Here is a 21,461-nt window from a genome sequence, read left to right as displayed (position 1 = left end):
TTTCGCTTGTCTTGAAGCGTTATACTTGTGAGCTTCACAATGTTGTGACCACACAGTATTCTGCTTTTTAAGTAATCTTTAAAAGGCTCTTTTAGGATGATACTCCACGTTTGAGAGTATGAAGTCATTCTTCAGGGGTAATTATCGTATTACCATATCCTTGATAAACACCTTTTTTTAACAAAACTGATTCCATCAAATGCTTTTTCTTAGCTAATGATTGGGTACATGTTTAGGCAAACGTGTCTTTTGTACAGAGTCATTTGTTCAAAATAACTTAGAAAGTGCCTTCCTAATATGAAAGGTTTATGAGAACTTGAATTTGAGAAGAATCTCTTTTTTCTGAAGTATAACTGTGGGTTGAAAAAATCAAGTTATATTTGGAATATATGATAGATCTTTGAGAAAAGGATTTTGTTGTAGTCTTTCTAGTCCAGGTGTTGTTTCCAGTCTGATTGCCAGTGGCACGTTGCTGTTCTGGCAGACGTGTTGTGCTGTTGTCTTGAACTGTGGTTTTACTTTACATGTCCCTGATGAACTGACAATTTTTGCACCTTTTCATCTGTTTATTGACCATCTAGAACTCCTCTTTTCCAAATTTATTTTCCTGGAAGATATTTAATTTCTCCTGTAATGCTTAGCTTTTAAGTAAATTACAGTTTTGGTGCCCAAAACTTATCCATGCCCATTCCCTACTTAATAATAATAATATAATAATTCAGATTATTATACAATATGTCTGTTGCTTTTACAGCAGAATGAGATTTTGACACTTCTTTGCTTTGTTTGAGCCTGGAAGATAAGTGGGTTATAATTCAGGCCTAAATATATAATAGTTTATTTTTTAATTGTTCCTTTATTAGATTTTAATAAAGAATTATTAAATTAGATTTTAATAAAGGATTTTTATTAAATTAGATTTTAATCTTAATTAGATTTGTTTCTTTGGTTTATTAGATGTAATGATGTTCTAAATTATATGGTATTAAACTTGAATGAAGAAATATTTTATATGAATTACTATGGAATAATGTATATGAAGAGAAGTGTTCCAGGTTATTTTCATAAAATTATAGGGTCTGTACTTGTAGTAAATGATGCTAGGCTTCAGTAGGAATGACACTGGACATTTGAAAAATTATAGTCTTTTTGCAAAAACAGTCATATGAAGTCCTGCATCTTGTGTTTCAAGAGAAATGTGTCAGAGCTGGAGAACATTCAGAAAATGGCAACTAAAATCAAGAGGCTAGAGTAGCAGAAGAGACTTAGACCCTTCAGTGTGGAATGATCCTCAGGGATATAATTAGAAAAATCTTAGAATTGGAAGGGGGAATTAGGCTTGATCTAGTCCAACTTGTTACCTGTTGTAGGAATTTATCTCATGGTAATCCTGACAAATGGCTGAGCTTCCTCTGTTTGAAGATTGGATGTTGCATGCTGCTGGATTTAAATCCTGGCCCTCCTACTTAAGAGCTGAGTGACTCTGGGCAAATTCTTAACCTCTCTGTGCTCCATTTTCCTGACTTACCATTTATTGCCAACTCTGGCAATAGGCAAAGACTGCAAAGGACCTGACCTCCAAGCCCCTCCATTTTAGTATTTAGACATGAACTGAAAATCAGTCAATGTTAATGTTTCACATCTGGTGGAAAAAGTATACTCAGGGTACAGTAGTAACATTAGAAAGGAATTTTTCAGTATAGGCTGGAGTGGTGAAAAAGGAGGTGCAAAGGGGCTTCATACAGCAGGTGATTCTGTTCAAAGAATTTACAAGATCAGTTTCATTCCTTCTTTTGTATGACAGCTCCTCACTTTATCAAATGTAAAACTCTAAAAGGATAGATTGGGTAAATATAGATTTTTCCATAGCTTTAGAGAGTATTTTGTGTAATTTGGCTAGTGTTTAGGAAAAACAAAATGGACCACTAGTGAGTGATAAGAATCCTTTAATCCAAGAAATTGTATGGGCTGTAAAATAGTTTATTTCCTTTAGTTCATGAATGGTAGTTCAGCAAAATTGGAAATTTGAAACAAGTTTAAACCTTTTGCATTTTAAAGTATTCTGAATAGGATATCACTGAGATTCAGCTGTGAATTACACAAAATTTCAAAATAAGAGTGACTTAAACAAGATAGCAGTTTACTCTCTTGTAACAGTCTGAGCAGCAAGTTCCAGGCTTCATGTGGAGGGAAGGATGAAGAAGCTGCTGCTAGGGACATTTCTGCTTGCATGCTGTTGGCCAGAATGTAGTCACTTGCCTGTGTCTATTACAAGAGATGCAAGTCTCTACTCTGGGTAGATGTGTGCTCAGGTGTAGTTTGGGAGTCATATGTCTGAGAAGGAAGGGTGGAGTAGATACTGGGGGACATCTAGCAGTGTGACAGAACTAATTTGTTCACCACTTACATCCCAGGTGCCTAGTACTGTGCTCACCATATTGGTACTCATTAAATACTTGTTCCGTGGATGAATATTCTTTATTGCTCCTGTCAAAATAGGTATTGATCTGAATATTTACTTACATACATGATAAATTATGGCAAATTTGTCCGTCCTTGGATTTAAAACTTTTTTTTCTCATCTGTGTTCTCCCGTGTCAAATAAAGTATTCTTAACAGTTTTCAGACAGATTTACTACCATACAAAATCTATCTTAGCTCCTTTATTGTTGATGTTTTCTTCCCCCGACTAAAACTTGGAGACCTAGTAAATCTCTCTTTACATGTGTCTTTGATCAACCCAGTCCTGGCATGTAAAAGTACTCAGTAAATGTTTTTAGATTGAATGAATGAATGGGAGTTAAACTTTGATGAATCCATGCCTTTTTCCCCCCAGTTACTTCCCTAGGAAAGTTTATGGCTAATACACTTAAAAGAAATTCTTGGCCTTTAATCTGTTTATATTACAAGATTTTTTGGAATATTCATTTGGCTTTCGGGAAGAATGTGATTATGAAACAACTATTTGGATTTAATTAATTATAACTAAGTACTAATTTACTTAAGTCATTATTTCATAGATGCTAGTATATTTCAGCAAAAAGAAGAGATATTCTTAATGCATTTGAATACTTTGACCTCAGATAACCAATTAGTCTGTCAGTGTGCTTAAATGAAGAGATGATGTCATTTCTTTTCCATTGTTTCACAAGGGAAAATTTCTTTAAGTATGAAGATACATGAGTCAGTTATTTCTTCAGATATCATAGACAAAGCTTACTTCTTAAAAATTTATATTTTTTTTTCAGCTTTATGGGGGTATAATTGACAAAATTAAAGTATTCAAAGTGTACATCATGATGATTTGATATATGTATACATTGTTAAAGGATTCTTTCCATCTAGTTAACACGTAATCACCTCACATATTTATATAGACATATATACACATATGTATGTGAGACTATTTTTCTACTCTTTTACAAATTTAAATTACACAGCATGGTCTTATCAATTGTAGTCACCATGTTTTACATTAGATTCTCAGATACTATTCATCTTATAGCTGAAAGTTTGTAGCCTGTTACCCACCCCTCCCTATTTTCCACAACCTCAGCTCCTAGCAACCACTTTTCTACTCTCTGTTTCTATGAGTTTGACTTCTTTTCTTTAATATTCCACATATATAAGTGGATCTCATGTAGTATTTCTTTATCTGGCTTATTTTGGTTAGCATAATGCCCTCAAGGTCCATCCATGTTGAAAATAGAACTTCTTTTTCTTGTGACTGAATAATGTATTCCAGTGTGTGTGAATATACACACCACGTCTTCTTTATTCATTCATGTGTTGATGGACACTTGGTAGTTGCCATATCTTGACTATTGTGAATAATGCTGCAGTGAACAGGGGAGGGCAGATATTTCTTTAATATCCTACTTTCATTTCCTTTAAATATCTCTCCAGAAGTGGGATTGCTGGATCATATGTTAGTTCTATTTTTTATTTTTTGAGGAGCCTCCGTACTATTTTATGTAGTGACTGCACCGATTTATAGTATCATTAACAGCACACAAAGGTTTCCTTTTCTCCCCATCCTTGCCAACACTTGTTATCTCTTCAGTTTTTGAAGACAACCATTCTAACAGGTGTGAGGTGATCTCTCATTGTGGGTTTGATTTGTGTTTCCCTGATTATTAGTGATGTTAAGTTTCTTCTCATGTACTTGGCTATTTGTATACCTTTGGCAAAATATGTATTCAGTTCCACTGTCCATTTTAAAAACCAGATTGTTTGTGTTTTGCTGTTGTTAAGTAATTTAAATGTTTTGGATATTAACCTCTTTCAGATATATAATTTGTAAATGCTTTCTTCCAGTAGGTTGCCTTCACATTTTGTTGATGGTTTTTTCTTCTGTGCAGAAGCTTTTTAGCTTGATTTAGTCCCATTTGTTTATTTGTACTTTTGTTGCTTTTGCTTTTGTCATCAAGTCCAAAAAAATCAGTGCCAAGACCAGTGTCAAGGAGCTTACTTCTTATTTTATTCTAGAAGTTTGATGATTTCTGGTTTTAAATTTAAGCCTTTAACCTGTTTTGAGTTAATTTTTGTGTAATGTGTAAGATAGGAGTCTATTTTCATTTTCTTGTATGTGGCTATCCAGTTTTCCCAACACCATTTGTTAAAGAGACTGTCCTTTCCCCATTGTATATTCTTGATTCCTTTACATAAATTAGTTGACCTTACATGCAAGAGTTTATTTCTAGGCTACCTGTTCTATTCCATTGATCTCTGTCTCTTTGTATGCTGATGCCATACTGTTTTGATTACTGTAGCTTTGTAATATAACGAAGTCAGGAAATTTGGTGCATCTAGTATGTACAAAATACTGTGCTGTGTACTTCCTAGGAGTTTTAATACTATTTGTCAAAAAAAAAATTTATAATAGCCTAAAAATGATAAATGATACATGAGCTTTATAAATAGATTATGAGGGTTGAAAGAAGTAGAGATTTTATCAAATGGGGGAAACAGGAAAGCCTTTTAGAAAAGGCAAAAAAGGACTACCTGTAGATTTTCTGATGAAATAGTATTAAAACTAGTTGTTAGTTTTAACTTATTATAGCATTTATTTATTCTTCAATAATACAATGACTGGATTAACCAGAAGAGGAGAAAGAAAGAGGTTAACAAAACAGTAAATTCTATTCTGTCTAAAAGATATTTCAAATTTGATTATATTTTTAGATAGGAATATGGAATTCAGTAATCCTTTCTAGAAATATTTAATGAATATCTCTGTGCTAGGTTCTGAGGATACAGAGGAGACTAGGATACAGTTTCTATCCTCAAGGAGTGTGTACCCCAGTAGAAGAGACAGACATAAAGAGATACCTTCAGTTCTATGCAATAAGATATCAAAGTGATACATATGAGTAAAGAAATTTGGGGTTACAGAGGAAGGAAATATGAATAAATTATTGCGTTGTTATGACAGCAAGTTTTTTTCTTTTTCTTTAGTTGGAGAACATCAACTGACGGGCCATAAAGTGGCAGTTAAAATTTTAAACAGACAGAAGATTCGCAGCTTAGATGTTGTTGGAAAAATAAAACGAGAAATTCAAAATCTGAAACTGTTTCGTCATCCTCATATTATCAAACTGTAAGTATTTTTGCACTTGATAATATAAAGGAGAAACTCTTAAAATCTTATGAATTTATAAATAATTATATTTAGCTGAACTTAGTTAAGTTTTTTGTATTTATATTTTGCAAGTGTTAATTCTTTTAACTTCCATCCATTCTTTTTTTGCATACTTCTGGTTTAGGATTAAAACTCTAATTGTAAGTTGACTCTTCAGTACTCACATTGAAGGTCATTTAGGACTTTGATATTTCTAGATTTATTTTGTAATTTTTTTCTAGTCACTTTAACATATCAGAATATTTTCTTTTTGGAGAAGTTAGAAATTAACTTAAGGATTATCTGCCAGAGTACATTACTTGCAAAACTGTAATCATTAATTACTGATAGTAAAGCTCTTAGGAAGGCAAATGAATTTTTTTTGGTAAGTTACAAGCTTTGAAGATAAGTAAATTAAGAGATTAATAAATAAGCTAATTAATTAAATTGAAAATAAATAAACAAATAATTTAAAATCAACTGGACCCCATAGAAAATTTAGACATTATGTATGCAGCAATGTTCCTTTATGTCATTTGAAGCTGTATTTAATATTTATTGAGAAAATTTCATATGTAAACACTGAAAATTGTCTTTATTGTAAAGCTTGAATAGAGTTTAATAAAGTAAATGTCAGTCTTATTGAGTACCTGAGAATGACTAGGAACTGTATTGAGCATTTTACATATATAATTTCACTTCATCCTCTTGATAAGCCTATAAGATAGATATTATTGTCCTTATTTTATAGATAAGAAAATTGCATATCTAAAGAGTCTGAGCAACTAATCCAGGGTCAAATAGCTAGTAAATTGCAGAGCTGGTAGTTGAGTTCATTTGTGATTCCAAATGCTGTGCTGTTAATCTCTGCATCAGTACCGAGATAACTGAGAAGAAAAGTGGTTGAGTCTTTGTTTGCTAGTTCATTATAAGCAGACATTACATTTAGCCTGAGCTTTGTTAGTGAGCAATCTTTGGATGTTAGTGTTAATAGGGAACAACTTGATAAACCTGTAGAGGTACTTCGTTTACCTCATAGCCAGGCTGCATAGTAGCCGTGGTAGGCAGAGTAGCAGCCCCCAAGGTGTCCTGTTCCCCCGTTGAGTACGTTATATTTCATGGCAAAGGAGAATTAAGGTTATAGATGGGTTTAAGATTACTCATCAGCTGACAAAATAGACGTTTCCCTGTATTATCTCCGTGGCCTAATGTAATACAGTGGTCCCCTAAAGTGGAAGAGGGAGTCATAAGCCAGAGAAAGAGATTTGAGGATGGAAGCAAGGTCAGAGTGATAGGATGTGAGGAGGACTCAAATGGCTGTGCCTGGCTTTGAAGGCAGAGGAAGAGGGCGTGAGCCAAGGAAAGCATGCAGTCTTCAAAAGTTGGAAAATACAAAGAAGTGGGTTTCTCCTAGAGCCTTCAGAAGGCAGTAAAGTACTGCTACGCCTTGAGTTTAGCCCAGTGAGGCATGTATGAGACTTCTTCCCCATAAAACTGTAAGACAGTACGTAATGCATTTGTGTGGTTTTAAGCACTGAGTTCCAAGTATGGCAGCAGTAGGAAACTAATACCATAGCATTCTTGACATTCTGAAATGAACGGGTGATCCAGTTATTGCTGGAATTTGGAACATGCATTTAGTCTTTACTGTAACTAGATACATTTGTCGCTAGTGAATCATTGCAAATTGGTATGTTAAATGAGGGGGCCCACTGAGTGTATCTTACTAAGAGTATGAATATGCCACTGTTGAGAGAAGGCTTTCTGAGGGGTTTGACGTGCCATTGGGTGACCTGTAATGACTCAGTACTCACATCACTACGATGAAAACTTTATTCTAACCATAAGCTTCCGTGTCATTTGATTGTCATCTGAAGTTCACTTGATCATAAACATAAACAAGAAACGAGGCCCCTGAAATTGCATGGCAGTACTTGATGATAGGGTCATTATCTAGGACCTGTGTTCTAGATGATCCAGAATATGTATATACAGGTTTTAAAAGATTGTCATAAGAATTAAAATGACATAGTGTGGAATGTGTATGGAGGCAGAAGTGGCAGTGGGGAGACCAGTTAGGAGGCCGTTGCTATGGCTCAGCTGAGAGATTAGTGATGGCTTTAACCAAAGGGCTAGTCTAGATTTGTGCTAATACAGTAGCCATTAGCCATATATGGCATAAATTTAAATTAAGTAAATAAAAAATTTAGTTCTCTGATCATATTAGCCACATTTCAAGTGCTTAATAGTCACGCATCACTAGTGGCTACATATTAGACAAAGAAGATATAAAAACCTTTCTGTCATTGCAGAAAGTTCTATTTGACAACACTAGTCTAACTGAAGATAAATCTGTCAATTTACTGTATATTTTGGAGGTAAAACTAGTGAATTATTCAGGAAAAGAAAGGGAATGAGAACCCTTTCCCCTCATTTTGTTTGCCTGAGCAACTTGGATTTGGAGTTTTGGCTTAAGCAACTAGGTGTTGATAATGACACCATTTTCTGAGATAGGAAGCATGGAGGAGGACCATGCTGGGGTATGTGTGAACATTAGTGATCTGTTTTGGCCATATTAAGTTGAGAATCCCATTAGATATTTAAATGGAGATGTCCAATATCATCTTTATCTCCCAGCACCTAGTACATAGTAGGTGTTCATTGATTACTTACTGCATGTGTAAGGAGGTGACATTTGAACAAGATCCTGATGGTTCTAGGACAGCAGAGCAAAAGAATGCAAGTGTAAGGAACATGGATTGGTGGGAACAAGTAGTCTGGTTTGTCAGATGCACAGAGTAGGTACAGCGAGATGGAGGGAAGTAAGGCCAGAAAATTAGCTTGCTGATCCATTAATCAGTTAAAGGCTTGGTGGTGTGTGCTTCCAGCCAAAAGTATATAGTATCATTTAGGCACTGAGAATACATCAGCAAACAAAAAGATAACAACAAAATCTCTGCTATTATGGAGCTTCTATTTGTGTGTGTGTGTGTGTGTGTGTGTGTGTGTGTGTGTGTAGTGGGTGGCAGTGAAGAGATAGACAGTAAATCCTATGTTAGTGAAATATGTTGCATCTTAGTGAAGAGGTGAGGGAATATGCAGGCAGATATCTGGAGGACAAAAATAACAGATGGCAGTAACAGCACATACAAAGGCTCTGAGGTGGAAATTGCTACAGGTCATAGATCAAGGGAGCAGAGTGATCTAGGGGAATTAGAGTAAGAGATGTGGTCAGAGACATGAAAGGGAGCCATATTGTGCGGGGGATACTAGACCACTGTCAGAGCTTCGGTTTTTAACTGTAAGAGGGAAGCCATTGGTAACCAGAGGTATCACATGGCCTGATGTATGTTAAAGCAGAAAAATCAGCTAGGAGTCAATTGCAGTCATCTGGGTAAAGAGATGGTGACTTGGAGTAGAGCACGGCATGGAAGGTGTTGAGAAGTAAGCATATTTTATGTGTATTTTCAAGGTAGGGAACAGCATTTGCTGACAGATTAAACATAGGTTGTGAGAGGAGAGAAATAAAAGATGACTCCAAGGTTATCTGGCTTGGGCAAATAAAAATGTAGTTAGCATTAATTGAAATGGAAAAGACTGTAGGAGGAACAGGTTTGAAGTGGGCAGTTAGGGTATCAAGAATTTGATTTTGGTTTTTTTGAAATTGAAATGCTTACTAGGCATCCAAGTGGAGATGCAAGTAGTTTGTTTAATATATGAGTCTGAAGTTAAGGGGAGTGGTGTAAACTGAGATCAATTTGTGAGTCATCAACATATAGGTGGTATTTAAGATACTTAAAGCTCTAAGAGCAGATGAGATACCAAGGATGTGAGTATAGATGAAAGAATTCCAGGGATTGATCTCCAGGGCACTGTGGTGTTAGGATGTCTGGGAGATGAGGAGAAACCAGCAAAGGAGAATGAAAATGAACAGTTAAAATGATTGGAGGAAAACCAAGAGAATTTGGTGTCTTGAAGCCAAGTGGAAAATGTATTTGAAGAAAGAAAGATTATTAACTGTTCTTACACTGCTAAATATTGAGTAAAATGAGACTGAGAATTGACCATTAGATTTGGCAAGGTGGAAGTTCTGGTGTCTTTGGAAAGAACCAGTTTATTGGAATGATGAGGGCAAAAACCTGTTATAAGGGCCTTCGGAGAGAAAATGAGGTGGAGAGGAGACAGTGACAGTAGACAGTTCAGGGATTTTACTAAGAGGAGAGAAATAGTGGTAACTAGAGAGGAATGTGGGTTCTTAACAAGGTATGTTTTTTTTAAGATAGGATATATTGTAGAATGTTTACATGCCAAAGGGAATGATTCAGTCAAGAGGGAGAGACTGACAGAGGAGAAAGAAGAGCTAATTGTAGAAACCAAGTCCTTTAGTAGGTAGAACAAAGGACTCCAGTACATAATTGGAGGAGTTAGTCTCAGGTCATACATGAACGTGGAGTGAGTGGCTGTGTGTGGTGGGGGAAAAGAGAACTAGAGCTGAGGAGGTCGGGCAGATCAGCGGGCATGTGTTGGACAGATCATCTCTATGGATATCTTGTGCAGACAGAATGGTGACAACATTGGCAGTGGGGGAAAAGACATTAGGTCAGAATGAGAGGGAGCTGACAAGGAGATCTGTTGATGACAATAACAAGGAAAGGTTTTGGATAGTGTAATCTGATGGCCTGTGCTTCAGAGACAATGGGGTTTTTGAGGGAGGAGATTCTCAGTGAGGATTTCCTTTGGAGCATAGTTCGTTACTAGACTATGGAAATTGGCCAGCATTTAAAATTTCATTGTGAGTTAATAACATCTAGGTTGTGATCAGTAATGGCTGCTAGTATCTCAAAAAAGAGACAGACATCATATACTTTTGGCTGGAAGCACACACCACCAAGTCTTTAAAAAGAAAATAAAAATCAGACTGAAATCCGATCAAGTCTCTAGATCCAACAGTGTTTATTGAAGACATGTGATATACTTGGAGAAGTCAGCAGCTACATCTATTAGAATTTCTTCACTTCTTTTCTCTTACACCCAAAAGATACACAGAGCAGAAAAGTGACTGAGAATTCTGTTACTAAGCCAGATCAGCCCACAGTTGAGGTGACACAGTGGGTGCTCCTGCTCTGCACTGTTCATTTATTCGACCAGAATTTGGTGCTTGTTAGAATTGCTTTTATGGACCCCTTTTTTTTAAAGGGTTCTCAGGTAAATTTCTCTTTTCACAGCTCATTTGTAGCAGATTCAGCCTTATCCCTCGGGTATTAGTTGTTCTATATAAAGTGGGATACCTTGTCATTTTTTATCCCAAAGACTAATGATTGCAGTTATAATTACTTCTTCTGCAAATCTATAATCATTTTCAATACTGTAACTTTAATATTTTACTTTTTGCGAGTGTTTAATTTATACATGATGTGTCCTCTCTTAAAATTTATAGTATAGAATTATATCACCAACTCCCTGGCCACTTTACCCTCCTCTTTAATGAGGAATAGTAACCAGAGCCACCAGTTAGCACATGCCTGCTTTTTTGCGCATTCATAATAAAAGGTGTCACATCTGGGTGGGCTAATTACCAAAAGGTTTCCCTGCTTCTGACACATCCTGTGTCAAGGTGTACTGCCTAAAGGGTGGCATCTGGGCCACTTCTCAGCTCCTGCCCAGGCCTTCCACTGGGTGCCTTTAAGCCATTGCAAAACTACACAGCTATACTTAGTGGCTCTAAATAGCTACTCAGTGTAAATTAGATACTGCTCATGATCAACCAGATTATAAATGATCCTTTATAAACAGAGCAAACAAAGTAGAACAGTTGTTCATTTAAATGTGGTAAATGCAACCTTCAGTTAAAATATTAATGTTATATTTAACTTGTTTTTAAAGTTTTAAAAATTCTGATAAAATTGTGTGTGTATGTGGAAGCTGTAGTTCTGCAGGAAAATTTTTGTTTTGTCAAATAGAGCTGGTTCTTTATTGTTTTATGTGCTCAGCTTTGAGTGCCTAGAAACTATATATGTACTTTCACTCACGTAAACACAAAACACATGTATACATATATGCATCTATTTAATTTTTTATTCCAGAAATTTCATAATGAACACAGAAGTAAAGTGATAGTGCATCACGTGTCTGTCATTCAGCTTCCGCAGTTATCTGTGTTTTGTTTATCTGCTTCTTCCTCCTCGTCCCACCCCAAAGTATTTTGAAACAAATCACAGTAGTACGTTTTTAATCTGTAAGCTCCTCAGTATCCACTCTGGAGGATAAAAGCTCTATTTTAATAACACAGGCACAGTTCAGTATCACACCTAAGCAATTCAAATATTGTTAACCATCCAGTCAGTATTCAGTCTGTCTTGATTGTTTCATAAATTGTTTTTAAAGTTGGTTTTTGTTTGAAGTGGAATTAGAACAAGCCTATACAAAATAATGGGTCAGCATGTCTCTTGATACTTTTAACCTATATGGTCCCTTTATTCCTTGCATTTTATTTTTTGAAGAAAGGATCATTTCTCTACTTTGTGGTTTTGCTGATATATCCCTGTGATACTATTTTACCTTTCCAAGAATATTTTTCACTTATGTTTAAGTATATGATACCTCATCTCCATAGGTCATAGACAGATTTTTGCTTAAATGGAAAAATTAATGGTTGATTTAGTTGTTGAAGAATGAAGGATTTCATAGATTTTGTAAACTAGAAAGAGGATCTGAAGGAAAGTCTATAAACCCCATAAAGTAATTGAGTTCTATGAAGCTCCGTGTTTATAGCTCTGTGATTATTTTGATAACATTATATAATTTGTTGCCACCTTAAAATATCATGAAACACTGAGATGTCAAGTTATAGCAAGAATGGGTATACTAGGTTGATTTTGGTTTAAAGTAACATTTTTTATTAATTTTTTTATTTACAAAAAAGATACCAGGTAATCAGCACTCCAACAGATTTTTTTATGGTAATGGAATATGTGTCTGGTGGTGAATTATTTGACTACATCTGTAAACACGGACGGGTGAGTAATACACTATCTAGTACAATAAGCCCTTAAACTAAAAAAGAAGAAAGTAGTGGGAAATAGCAAACCACAAAGATGTCTTCGAAGTTGGGTTTGCTTCTTTAAAAATGTCTAACTAAACATATGGAGTATTAGACATACTTTCCTTCTTAAAAAGTGCACCTTGTGGAATACTGATTTTAGGAAATATTTTCCACTTGATTGCCAACATGAAAAGCCTGTGCTTTTCAAATGAAAAATCAGTTCTACAACTGATCATGTTCATCATGTTGAAGCTTCATTACTTCCTTTTCTTAACACTTTCACATTAAGTTCTGTTTTACATTATGTTTTACTTGTTGATTCCCTGAAATACGGTGCATATTTAGGAATAACAATTGAAAATGAACTATTAACTGTCTAGCGGCAAAGAAAAAGCTGTTGATTGACATGTTGAGCTGGAGTGTGAGTTTCTGGCTTTTTTATTTGGTTTGTTGAGAATTCTAACACCATTCTAATTAGCTTACTCAAGTTACATTTAGGCTGATTATGAAACTAAAACGTGTGCTATGTAGCTGTCTCAAATATTCTTAGTGCAGTTTCTTTCATACGTCATAGGTTGAAGAGGTGGAAGCCAGGCGGCTCTTTCAGCAGATTCTGTCTGCCGTGGACTACTGCCACAGGCATATGGTCGTTCACCGAGACCTGAAACCAGAGAACGTGCTGTTGGATGCACAGATGAATGCCAAGATAGCTGATTTCGGTGTGTAACTCCAGGGCTGTTTAGCAGTGTCCTAGCTGCCTTTTCAAGTATGTCAGTCACCAGTGTTAAAGAACTCAGAACTGTCCATTTCAACAATGTAAATCCTATCCTGTGAAAAGGGGTTAGTTGCACAGTCTTCATACCAGCTTGCTCTGTTCATTTAAGCCACTTTTTAAAAATGCGGGTGCTTCTAGAGAAGTCAGAGGGCTTGTGTCAAGGTAAATCCATTCAGTCTGCATTGCCTCCTGAAGAAACAAAGCTTAACTGTTTTTTGTGGGGGCCACAAACTCCTTTGAAAATCTAATGAAAATATGGACACTTTTCTTGATAAATGCGCTTAAATAGAGGTACATGAAAATTAGCTTGCAGTTTTGGAGCGTTGTGGTCCTTCTGAATTGATTGAGGGGGAATGTTAATGGATTGCCCAGTGACATATAACAACTTCAGAAAGAAGAGGAGTTTTTGTCAGGGGTAAGAGAAAAGGGTAAAATGTAATTTTTATGCACCAGACGCTTTCTGGGATAAACATACCTGGACAGGGTGCCATAGTAGGGTGTTGGGAAAGGGATTAGGAAGTGGGAGATTTGTGAAGAGATGAAATAGTGCCAGAGTTTAGCGTTGCTTATTTAAAATTTTTGTCTGTGCCTTGTCTTTAAACTAAAATCCAGGAAATTAGTTTTCCTATTTCTCTTCCTCCTCTAAATCATAAAACTCATTTAGTACTAGAGTTCAACTAGATTTTTGGTTCAATAGCATGTTTTTCTATGTTGAACTAAAGCTTTCCAAATTAAAAATTTTTGGAACATGATCTTTATAAATTGGAGCCTATCTGATTACTACCTAGAGATTTTTTAAAAAGGCCTTTGAAAGCAGAGTATGAAAACGTAATAGTAGTCTCTATTTTCTTTTACCTGCAGAGGTGGGTAAATTATATTTTGATGCTTTTATGTTTGGAAAAGTTTATATAATTTAGAATAGCCTCATATTTGTCAAGTGAATCAACATTCTTACTTAGAAAAGGAATTTAATTTCAGTCGTATATGTGATGTGCTTTAGCTTTTTTGTCATGGTATAAGCACTGTGAAATGGTCTCTTTCTAGTGTAACAAATTCTTTCCACTGCTTTTTAAAATAATTAAATGTGAGGCATTACAGACCTGACGTCTTTCCTTTGTGCTTTATCTATATTTACTTTTGAACATACCTAGCACCAGGTAAGCATTTACTCCTATTTTCAGGATTATCTAATATGATGTCAGATGGTGAATTTCTGCGAACTAGTTGTGGATCTCCAAATTATGCAGCACCTGAAGTCATCTCGGGCAGGTAATAATGCATCAGTGAAGAGTAAGCATTTTGTAATGTTTTGTTCATTCTGGTAATATTTAGCTGTAATATATTGTCTTTAAAGAGAAGACATAATAGAAACATTGTCCCTTTATTTTTCTATTGTTTGAGAGAATAGTTATATTAAACAATTTTTAAAACATTTAATTTAGATTCTGTTATGAATGTATTTGCGTTTTTCCGTTAAAAATTGAAACAAATCTTGATTTTTTTTTTCATTTTAGAAATTGCAATGAAGAGAGAAAGCAATGGCTCTATTTAAGTTAGTGTCATCATTTACTTATTAGACAAATTCCTTTAATGATACTTTATATATTCTTTTATAAAGTATAGATTATTATTTTTATATTTTATCTTTTGAAGAATGAGGTTTTTGGGGACAGTATTGTCATTTCATGAAATTAAACCGTACACGAGGAGACAATTATTCAACTAACTTAATGTTTATCCAGGTAAATGTATTCATGGCACATTTGTTACATGTTTATACAGGTTGCAGTGGTAAACTCAAGTCTTTTACAGTGACCAATGTCTGATTTTAAAAGTTAACAGAATTCTGTGAGGGAAAATATAGAAAAGGTATTAATGCAGTTATAGGAGTTTGCACTATACTGCAAAGGATGTTAATGATGGACAGCAATTTTTATTGAACGGGATTTGTAATTTTGTCATTGGAATTGTTGAAATTTACTTTGTTACCTCAGACTTAGGTTTGAGCTTGGTAATGTGCTATCAGAGGAATTTTAATACTATAGAGAAGTGAGAGAAAAAAGGAATAACATCCTAGGCATAGATTTTCTGGGTAAAAGTAGTCTTAGTTCCACAAGCTACCAAGTGATTAGAATGAAAGTAGTGTGTACCCAGGATAATGTGATACAGCATAAATGCTGTCGAAGAGATTGGCGTAGGACTAGGCAGGTACGTTACTATTTCACATACTCTCTAAAGTAGGTTTGTCAGGCATAAACATTCTATTGTATATGCATTTTCTTTTCTTGTGATAGCTTTATTGTAAAAAGATTTAGCCTATACACTATATAGTGTTGCTTTTTTTCAAGCTTATGGTCATCTACTTTGATGTTTCTATCAAAAATCAACCGTAGAAAGTTTTCTATTTTTTATAAAGTCAATTAGTGAATTCAGTTAAATTAGTTTGTGTCAAATAAATAAAAATACTATTTTCTCTTGGAAAATTTGAATAATTGATCAGACCAATTCTTTCTGGGAAACAGCCCTTGAATTTTGGGGAGTGGCCATGGACTTCATTAAAGACTTTGGAAAGCAATATAGATGGAGTCTGTACTGTGGACACAGGTACATACAAAAGCAGAGTAGATATATATGAGAAAAAGTGACACCTGCATTTCAGGTTTGTGTTGTCGTCATTCCCCCTAGATTGTACGCAGGCCCTGAAGTTGATATCTGGAGCTGTGGGGTTATTCTGTACGCGCTTCTCTGTGGCACCCTCCCATTTGATGATGAGCACGTACCTACGTTATTTAAGAAGATCCGAGGGGGTGTTTTTTATATCCCAGAATATCTCAACCGTTCCGTTGCCACTCTCCTGATGCATATGCTGCAGGTTGACCCTCTGAAACGAGCAACTATCAAAGACATAAGGTGAGTTTTCTTTTTTGTTGCTATCAAGTGCATATTCCAGTATTAATAATACTACCACTAACTGAATGCCTGCTTTATGTTAGGCACTGTAACACTGTATTTTATACGAATTTTACTTTCCTCACTACATAAACCTCATGCTGTCACTCATCCTGTAAATATTTCAGATTGTTTCCCAAACTTTTCAGCTTAGGTAGCAAGCATATAGGGCCCTTGGTCATAAGGCTCTGCTTACTTCTGAAGCCTCATTTCCTGCGCTCACCACCACACCCCTCATACAGGCGCTTCAGCCACAATGGACTTTTCCTTGTTCCTCGAACATAACATACATTTTATGCCTTCATGTCTTTGTTTTATTATTCCCTTTACCTCTGATGCCTTTTCTGCCTTTTTGGATTTGGTAGATTCTATTCATCCTTTAAAATTGTGCTCACGTATTACCTTCCTTGTGAAATCACTTCTGACTCCTGGTCAGTGTTAGTTGCTTCCACTTCTGTGGTTTCCGCAGTTGTTCATGCTTTTCTTCTTTCGTTGTCATTTTGTATCTGGCTGTTTTCAGTGTGTCTCTCTCCTCTCTTCAATTGCAGCTACATAAGGGTAGGGAGTATCTCATCATCTTTGTCTATGTTGTGCTAGAATTCTGGCCTAGGAATACAGCATGCACCCAGAAAGTATTGAATAAGCTTCAAGTGGCAAAACAGGGTGAGATTTATGCATCGTACATATGGTCGATGAAATAAAGCATGAAAAATTTTGCTAAGACCTTGAATCCAAAATTAGCTGCTTGTGGGTTTGCTGTGAAGAATTTCTTGTTATGTGAGAAACTTTGGAAAGTGCAGTTGCTGGCGTTACTGTGAATATGACCTTTATATAGCACACAAGTCAGGGTGATTCATTGCCTTCTGCTTTTTACTTATCAGTCATGTTTCTTAGAGGGTTTTTTGTTCTTATCTAACATTTCATCAGGTATTTATTTGCAAACACATTCCTTTGACATTTTCCCAGAATACTTCGCCTTTTCTTCATAAGCCAGATGTGACTGTTGGGGTGTTGAAATGATGTGTTTGTGTGACTGCTGCAGAACTCTTGCAAACAAGGATTGATTCCTTTTGCATTCGTGTACTGTTTTCTTCCCCCAACCTCTTAATATTCCAGACCTCATACATAAAAATATAAAATTGTGAATTAGCACCAGATTTAGTTGTGCAAGTGAGTTTAGCAGGAAAAAAACTCTTTTGTGTTCCTGGTTCTTTAGAATAAATAGTTCACTTACTTGGCTTTTGCTTAAAAAATTTAATTTGCTAATATATATACTTGCACCTGTTTGTAGCAGCAGGTACATTTAGAATGGGGAAAGTACTGTTTCTGTTATTTTAAAACAGTTGTTTTATATTTACAGACTTTGGAAGAAAAATGTAAATAAAAATCTCCTAGGATGAGTTAATTTGCACATATGTAGATAGTGTAAAATGGTGGCATTCATCTCTGTACTTAAATTAACTTGAATCTATAATAGTTTTCCTCGTTTTAAAATTTATTTATATCCTGTTTTTTTCAAGTTTGGGAATTCTTTATTCAACAAAATATGGTTCAGCAGAGAGAGTTACTAATTATTGAACCATTATTATGTAACAGGCATTTTGCTAGACATGACATATTTCATTGCATTGATTCTTAATAGGTAGCTATTATTATTTTCATTTTACAAACAATGAAACTGAAGCTTACAAAGGTTATGTTTTGATTTAGGTATATATTTGTCCCTATTAAATTTTAAGTTCTTTTAAGCTAGGGACCAAGTATTAGTATGTGCTAGGCATTGTGCATTTGATATGAATTAAGTCTTAAGTAAATCTGTATTTGTTGAAAGTGCCCAGCTAATAAAGGGCAGAAGTAGGGCTCAGAAATTGCCTGTATTCAAACCTGTACTGCTTCCATTACTCTGAATTGCCATACCAGTTCTGTGACACCTGTCCTTTCTCTTATGTACCAGGATGTGTTATATTTCTGTTATGCTACCACATTCTGTCTTATAGTTACAGGCATACCTAGTTTTACTGCACTTTGCTTTATTATGCTGTGTAGATACTGCATTTTTGTTTTTAATTGAAGTATAGTCAGTTATAATGTGTCAGTTTCTGGTATATAGCATAATGTCCTAGTCATGCAGATATATATATATATATATATATATAATATTTATTTTCATATTCTTTTTTCATTAAAGGTTATTACAAGATGTTGAATATAGTTCCTTGTGCTATACAGAAGAAATTTGTTATTTTTATCTTTTTTTATATATGATGGTTAACATTTGCAAATTTCAAACTCCCAAATTTATCCCTTCCTACCTGCTTTCCCCGGTAACCATAGATTGTTCACTATATCTGCAAAACATAGATTGTTTTGTAGATTTTTTTTTCTCTTATGAGAAATGGACTCCATATCAAAGAAGTTCTATATGGGGTGCTGACAAAGTAGAGTCTGTTTATTAAATAGATGTCTGAATCCATGAGGGTGAAGGGTCTAGAATCACACTGCACCAAACAATGGTGAGTGTATGGAGGAAACAGGCCACAAGACAGGCATTTGGCAGTTGCTCATCAATCCCCCAACTTGCAAAACCCTTTTGTCTTAGTCATTCAGTTTCCAGGAGTTCATCATGAAGTCGACAAGGATGGGTTCAAAACACAGACTGAACTATACCATTATCAGGACAGTCATTAATATCCTTTGTTTTTAGATTCCACATATGAGTGATAATCATTTGCTATTTCTCTTTCTCTTTCTGGCTTACTTCACTTAGAAGGACAATCTCCAGGTCCATCCATGTTGCTGCAAATGACATTATTTTATTTTTTTTATGGCTGAGTAATATTCCATTGTATAAATACACCACAATTTCTTTATCTAGTCATCTGTTGATGGACATTTAGGTTGCTTCCATGTCTTGACTATTGTATATAGTGCTGCTATGAACATTGGGGTACATGTATCTTTTCAAATTAGAGTTCCCTCTGGATATATACCCAGATGTGGGATTGCTGGATCATATGGTAAGTCTAATTTTAGTCTTTTGAGGAATCAATACTGTTTTCCATAATGGTTGCACCAAACTACACTCCCACTAGCACTGTTCCCTTTTCTCCACACCCTCTCCAGCATTTATCATTTGTGGACTTTTGAATGATGGCCATTCTGACTGGTGTGAGGTGATACCTTATTGTAGTTTTGATTTGCCTTTCTCTGTTAATTAGTGATATTGAGCAGCTTTTCATGTGCCTATTGGCCATTTGTATGTCTCCACTGGAGAATTGTTTGTTTAGGTCTTCTGCCCATGTTTGGATTGGGTTGTTTGGCTTTTTGTTATTAAGTTGTATGAGCTTTTTATATATTCTGGAAATTAAACCTTTGTCAGTCTCATCATTTGCAAATATTTTCTCCCATTCTGTAGGTTGTCTTTTTGTTTTCCTTGTGGTTTCCTTTGCTGTGCAAAAGCTTATACGTTTAATTAGGTCCCATTTATTTATTTTTGCTTTTATTTCTATTACCTGGGTAGACTTCCCTAGGAGAACACTGCTAAGATTTATGTCAGAGAATGTTTTGCCTATGTTTTCTTCTAGGAGCTTTATACTGTTTTGTTTTATATTTAAATCTTTAAAAATTAAAAAAAATTTTAATAGACTTTATTCTTTTAGAGCAGTTTCAGGTTCACAACAGAACTGAGCAGAAAATACAGAATTCGCACATAGCCCTTCCCACCCACACTATATACTCCCCTACCTTCAACATCCCTTGTCAGTGTGGCATATTTGTTACAATCAGTGAACCAACATGGGCACATTATTATCAACCAGTCTATAGTTTACATTAGGGTTTACTCTTGATGTTGTACGTTCTGTGGGTTTTGACAAATGCATAATAACATGTAGCCACCACTACATAAAGAATAATTTCATTGCCCTAAAAATCTCTAGTGCACCATCTGTTCATCCCTCCCTCCCTCCCTCTTGCCAAACCCCTGGAAACCATGATCTTTTTATTGTTTCTGTAGCTGTGCCTTTTCCAGAATGTCATTTGGTTGGAATCGTAGTTTGTAACCTTTTCAGACTGGCTTCTTTCATTTAGTAATATGTCTTTTAAGTTTCCTCTGTGTCTTTCATGGCTTGATAAATTTTTTTTTTTACTGCGCATGTATTTTTAAATTTACATATATGTACTGTTTATTGTTTCTAAGAATGTTTAGAGCTTAAGCTTTTTAAACTTACATAGTTATCAAAGGAATAAAGCCAAGCACAAAATAAGAATTAACTCAAAAAGATAACACCCTGCTATTAACAGGAACATTATTTATAATTGCCAAGATATGGAAGCATCCTAAGTGCACATCAATAGTTGAATAGATAATGGAGATGCATTACATATGTGTGTGTGTGTGTGTGTGTGTGTGTATGTATGTATGTAATGGAATACAGCTCACCCATAAAAAAGGATATTTTACCATTTGTAGCCCTTCATTCACTTGTTTGTTTGTTTAAATAATGTCTTGTTTTATATTTAAGTCTTTAAGCCATTTTGAGTCTAGTTTTGTGTATGGTATGAGGGAGTGTTCTAACTTCATTGATATACTTGCTGCTGTCCAGTTTTCCCAACACCACTTGCTGAAGAGACTGTCTTTTCTCCATTGTATGTTCTTGTATGTTCTTGCCTCCCTTGTCGAAGATTGCATTTCTTTATAAATTGAAGGTATGTGGCAACCCAGTGTTGTCAGATGATGGTTAGCATTTTTTAGCAATGTTTTTAATTAAGGTATGTGCATTGTTTTTTTAGACATAATGCTATTGTACACTTAATAGAATACAGGATACTATAAACAGTATATGCACTCAGAAACCAAAAAATTGGTGACTTGCTTTATTGCAGTATTCACTTTATTGTAGTGATCTGAAACCAAACCCACAATATCTCCAAGGTGTGCCTGTATTTCTGTACAGATTTTATTTTTCTTTTAAGATGGTAAACTGTTGGAGATTAGAAAATGTATCACAGTATTTATTCATTCTTTTAATCGTTTTTGCTCTTATTTCTTAACAATTGTTTATTTAACATCTAAT

The 21,461-nt window shown here is 35.1% G+C and overlaps 1 protein-coding gene across 2 annotated transcripts in view; it reads left to right on the top strand.

Moving 5' to 3' along the window:
- Nucleotides 1–21,461, top strand: part of PRKAA2 (protein kinase AMP-activated catalytic subunit alpha 2) — a 58,215-nt gene that overhangs the window by 21,057 nt on the left and 15,697 nt on the right. For both annotated transcript variants that reach the window (XM_031465208.2, XM_064493540.1), the window contains exons 2-6: nt 5,458–5,599; nt 12,543–12,636; nt 13,237–13,381; nt 14,619–14,706; nt 16,123–16,347. In XM_031465208.2, the coding sequence (XP_031321068.2) occupies nt 5,458–5,599; nt 12,543–12,636; nt 13,237–13,381; nt 14,619–14,706; nt 16,123–16,347 (694 nt within the window). The remainder of the gene's footprint in view (nt 1–5,457; nt 5,600–12,542; nt 12,637–13,236; nt 13,382–14,618; nt 14,707–16,122; nt 16,348–21,461) is intronic.

This window comes from Camelus dromedarius, chromosome 14 (genome assembly GCF_036321535.1).
Source record: "Camelus dromedarius isolate mCamDro1 chromosome 14, mCamDro1.pat, whole genome shotgun sequence".
Taxonomy (NCBI): Eukaryota; Metazoa; Chordata; class Mammalia; order Artiodactyla; family Camelidae; genus Camelus; species Camelus dromedarius.
This window is presented reverse-complemented; position numbering and strand designations above follow the sequence as displayed.